The sequence below is a fragment of the Triticum dicoccoides genome, chromosome 2B, assembly GCF_002162155.2.
Source record: "Triticum dicoccoides isolate Atlit2015 ecotype Zavitan chromosome 2B, WEW_v2.0, whole genome shotgun sequence".
Classification (NCBI taxonomy): Eukaryota; Viridiplantae; Streptophyta; class Magnoliopsida; order Poales; family Poaceae; genus Triticum; species Triticum dicoccoides.
In genome coordinates this window covers 188,902,499-188,907,423 of record NC_041383.1, presented here as the reverse complement: position 1 = coordinate 188,907,423, position 4,925 = coordinate 188,902,499, and the positions used below count along the sequence as shown (strand labels likewise).

The 4,925-nt window shown below is 40.9% G+C and overlaps 1 protein-coding gene across 1 annotated transcript in view; it reads left to right on the top strand.

Moving 5' to 3' along the window:
- The first annotated feature begins 292 nt into the window (after window positions 1-292).
- LOC119362979 (peroxisomal (S)-2-hydroxy-acid oxidase GLO4-like) overlaps window positions 293-4,925 on the top strand; it is a 5,648-nt gene continuing 1,015 nt past the window's right edge. Inside the window, exons 1-9 of the mRNA XM_037628270.1 lie at window positions 293-477; window positions 2,566-2,713; window positions 2,803-2,927; window positions 3,020-3,066; window positions 3,150-3,227; window positions 3,312-3,436; window positions 4,126-4,186; window positions 4,341-4,403; window positions 4,760-4,879. Coding sequence (XP_037484167.1) covers window positions 2,568-2,713; window positions 2,803-2,927; window positions 3,020-3,066; window positions 3,150-3,227; window positions 3,312-3,436; window positions 4,126-4,186; window positions 4,341-4,403; window positions 4,760-4,879 — 765 coding nt within the window. The 5' untranslated portion in view covers window positions 293-477; window positions 2,566-2,567. The remainder of the gene's footprint in view (window positions 478-2,565; window positions 2,714-2,802; window positions 2,928-3,019; window positions 3,067-3,149; window positions 3,228-3,311; window positions 3,437-4,125; window positions 4,187-4,340; window positions 4,404-4,759; window positions 4,880-4,925) is intronic.

Sequence of the window (4,925 nt, the reverse complement as noted above, 5' to 3'; positions counted from 1 at the left end):
CTACCCTTTTCTAGCTCGCTCAAGTTGCTTCCCTGTGAGGACGTCAGCTCTATATTATTTCACAAAAAAAAAACTCTATATATGAAAATCGAGCTGTATTTTATAGAAGTATCAGCATTGACAAACCGAGGAACTGTATTTACCAAAACAAATAAACCGAATGTGCAGAGTTTTTTTTTTCTTTTTCTTTTTGCGAATGAATGTGCAGAGTTACTTGAAGTTGACACTGATGAGATGAAATTTGCAAGATCGTGACTGCAATTTTCGTTCTCATCAGTGTAGAGCCAAGTGAGCCAACATCATCCTCTCCTTGTCCTTGCCTGTCTTCTGACATCATCACACTCACTCGATCACCCACTATCCTTCCGTTCCCAGCCAGCAGCTAGCATAGCAATCACTCCCCCTTCGCGATTTCATCCTCCCCGACATCTCCGATAGCTGCCCATCCCCCCCTAGAGTCGTCAATCTCTACTACAGGTATGGTGCTTGCTCTCGTACATCTCCACGCACGATCCCCTCCTTCAATTCGCTGTCTCGTACGGCCCCGCTCTCGCTCGATTTGCTGTCGATCTCCGGCTGATCGGCTGCTCTGCGAGACCCCGTGGGGGGCCTGGCAGATGAGACCGCCGTGTTCCTGTGGATCTTGAATGATCCCCGACTGTGAGGTGCAGTGAAATGATTGAAGTTGCGTCGGAGATTCAGTGCCGATTGTATGTCCTCCCGCTGTTTTCTTCTCAATTTGTCGCCAGACCCAGTCCCAGGGTCTTATCTTTAAGCTCAGTATAGGACACCTCCTTCCTATGATGTTCCAGTAAGCAGCAGGTCAAGTGTTCGACCTTGGGCCTCACAAGGTTTCTCACTGGTTGCCGCGGGCGAGCAGAGCGGACTGTTTGAGGTTTGCTCCTCCGATCATGAACAAACGCTTTGTACTTCCGAAGACGTATCCTCCTTAATCATGTCGATTAGCCCAGCCTTGATTTGAATGTGGCTCTGTGTTTTGTGCGTCTGGGTAGTGGGTAGTGAACTTTTGAATGTGTTCTGTGGTTTCAAGTGTTGAATGTTCGTATGAATTGGTGCTAAGCCGTAGCTCAGCCTATCCATTTTTGGAGACGTGGTAGAGGAGTCACATCAGGTGTGCAGTCACACTGTCAATGGACATTGTACTTGAATAGTTTGATCTGAAGCCATTTCAATCTGCCTTTTACTCTTCTATTTCCCCCATGTTGTCAGTGACCAACAGTAGGAACTCACTGTTTTGCCCCCATCAATTTGCATCTACCCTGAGACCGTACAAAAATCCTGACCACTTCGTATCGGTTCGGCCGTTTAGGCTTTATATATAAAAGCTGGGCGAAAGCCTGTTTCGAGGAGACTGAACAAAAATCAGTTATGATACGCATTCTTGCAGTAAAAACTTCTCTATGTAACTCCTAACTTCAAAACAGTGAAACTAGATTATAGAAATTGTTGACAAGTTGTAGTGCTCAATTATTGGCAAGTTTCTACACCTGAATGGATATTAAGTCAAATTTTGTGCCGCGAGTTTCTTCGGAGCTGTACCCCTGTTGCATTGCTTCTGTATATGTACCTTTCTATAAAATCTGCAGGATTAGAATTTTAACCATCTTGGCTGAGTCTGTTGTGATCAGATTATCTTCTTTAGAGAAGCTATGATTAGATTGTCAGTAAGCTTTTGTACCAAATTGAATAAATCAAGTTTGGCACTGCAAATGTTCGTCTGACGGCACTTTACTCCACAAATGGTATTTGCAGCGTGATTCAGATATTTTAGTTTACAAACATGTTTTATTAATACTGCTGCATCATCTTATCACTAGTATTTTGGCCTCACTCGCCTGGGTATCTTTTTTCAAATGCAATAGGCTGATATTCTTCTATGCTTCATGGCATAATCTTAAAAGAAAAAACTGTAAATTTCTTATAAATTCAACCTCCATCAGCAATCATACCCTTTTGGATTTGACGAGTTAATAGGAATCGAAACAAGAAAAAGAATGCTAAAAATAATTCTGCCCAAGGTCAACCAATGGAATATGGCAGGGGCCGTGGCCTTAAGGAGCTTGCCTATGCATGCTAGGCCTCCATTCCTACAATAGTCAGTGGTAGCAGTAGGGTTTTGGCTTTCTTCTTTCATACCCTTTAGGCTTATGTTGGTTTTTTCAGTTCTTTCTGGTTTTGCCGGTTTACGCATGTAAACTTTGCACCAATCTTGGCGTTCTTCTAATAAAAGACGCGTGTTCGAGAAAAAACAAATTGGCTCAAAGATCAGGGGAACCCAAGTGATAGGTTGTCTACTAAAAAAGAGAAGGGCAGCTCTGAAAGGTGGCCACTATGTATTTATAGTTCTTTCGGACATATATAGAGACTTCAATTTAAAGCTCTGTATATGTGTAAAAGATGTACTGGTTTGGTACTAAAGTACTGAAAAATAGTATGCATCTAGTTGGACAGTTGGTCATATGTAAAGAAAGATCTGAGCCGATGTATGGTTAAAATTCAGATATTTGCATCAGGTGAATGACCTCTAAACATTATATGTAGCAGAAATGGAGAATAATCTACCAGTCAATATTCGCGAGTATCAAGAACTCGCCAAGAAAGCACTGCCAAAGATGCACTATGATTATATCAATGGAGGAGCAGAGGATGAACACACATTGAGGGACAACATTGCAGCATATGGAAGAATTTTGTACTGTTCCTATACTGCCTCTTCTAGGTAAAATCTTCATTGACCTGGAGAGTTTGGACTTGAAGATTTTCTCGATGTGTATTCTGCAGGTTGCGACCTCGGGTTCTTGTAGATGTCAGCAACATAGACATGTCGATAAACTTATTGGGATATGACATGCCCTCGCCCATAATTGTTGCACCAACAGGATCACACAAATTGGCAAATCCAGAAGGTCTCATAGTTCCAAGCTTACTTTAGAATGTCAAAATATGACATCTAAACTCTGTAATATCTCTACATCTCTTGTTTCAATGCTAATTTCAGGGGAGGTGGCTACAGCAAGAGCTGCAGCATCATGTAATACCTTAATGGTTGGTGTCAACTGACAATTAATGATCTTTCAGTCGTGTTTCATCCGTCAATTGCTATACATGTTCATATTTGTCAAGTACAGGTGCTATCCTTCTCAGCCAGTTGCAAAATCGAGGAAGTTGCCTCCAGTTGTAATGCGATTCGTTTTTATCAGTTATATGTATGACATCTAGACTTCAAGCTCGATATAATTCCTTTCCTGATAATGTGATCTCTGATTTTGTTTTATTTAAAAACATTTTAGGTTTTTAAAAACAGGGATGTTTCAGCAACATTGGTGCGGCGGGCTGAGAGTCATGGATTCAAAGCAATTGTTTTAACAGTTGACACTCCTATGCTCGGTCGACGTGAAGCAGATATCAGAAATAAGTACAATTTTATCTTCAAAGTTCTTTTAAATATTTTGTACAACATTATGTTATTTTTCCTTCTACATATACTAACCTATTTTTTGTGGCAACTACGAGACAAGACAATATGCTTCTATTTAAAGATAGAATTTTTTTTGGCGGGTGAAAGATAGAGTTTATGTGTTAGGACTTTAATGTTCGCATATACTTTTATTAGCTCAATGTACTCTCTCCTTCCATCTATAAGGCCTAATGCGTTTTTCGAGGCTAACTTTGACCAAGTGTTAGAGCAATAATATATGACATGCAAGTTACACAAAGCATACCGTCAAATTCATACGTGAAAGGAGCTTCTAATAATATAATTTTCACATTATACATCTCATGTATTATTAATCTTATCAATAGTCAAAGGCGGTCTTGAAAGCCGCATTAGGCCCTATATAGATGGAAGGAGGGAGTATACCTGATCAATCTGAATGTTATTGTCATTATGTTTGTACCATCTTAATAATATTCTTTGTTCAAGAATACCAACTTAATAATATGATATAACTCGATTCGCTGCGGTTAAAATTTGATAAGCCTACAAATGTCTCATGCCTGAAATCGTACCTAAAAGATATTTATATGGCCTTTGAATGTTGTAAACAGACACCATGGCACAGAATTCTTATGTTTGGTTTGCTGATCTTATTGTTCATGCAGAATGGTTGCTCCTGCGAATGCAAACCTCGAAGGTTTGATGCCAATAGATGATCTTGATACTGTGAGTCAATGCCTGCTTGATGGAATATCTTACCTTGAGCATGTTTACTCGAGGATAATTTGTCCGTACTGGACAGATGAACAAAATAGTTTATGATGGATACTACATGAATTCATTTTTTTCTTTTTGAAAGGCTCGTATTTCTCATCTGCAGACAGGCGGGTCGAAGCTTGAGAAGTATGCGCGCGACACTCTGGACCCGTCTTTATCATGGAAGGTACAGCAAAATTGGCACCCATATGGGCCAGTACTCCAATTTAAAGCTTTAGATCCTACAGCATGTGGGCCAGTACTCCATAAGTATATTCGACAGTAATTTCAAGGACAATTCTGCCACTCTGCACGACCCATCTTGAGGCACGCTATACATTCAAAGCCCTCTGGCAAGAACAGGGTTGCCTCTCAGTAGAGAACGTGCCTTACATATACAGGGAGACAGTAACCTTGAATTGCTCCAGTACTTGGCTGCTGCTGCTGCACTGATGTCCGAAAACAAGGAGCCAATCCTTCAGGGGCATAATGGAAGTTGGAACGTGAATTCTGACATTCTCTCTCCGGTAACCCTGTGTGTAGGACGTGGAGTGGCTGAAATCCATAACCAGCCTGCCCATTCTACTGAAGGGCATCGTGACCGCCGAGGACGGTAAGTCGGTAAACGCTGTTCGGGATCTTCACAGTCATTCAGAGGATAAATTTGTTGATCATCTTTTATCTTTTATACTACATGAAATGCTGAACA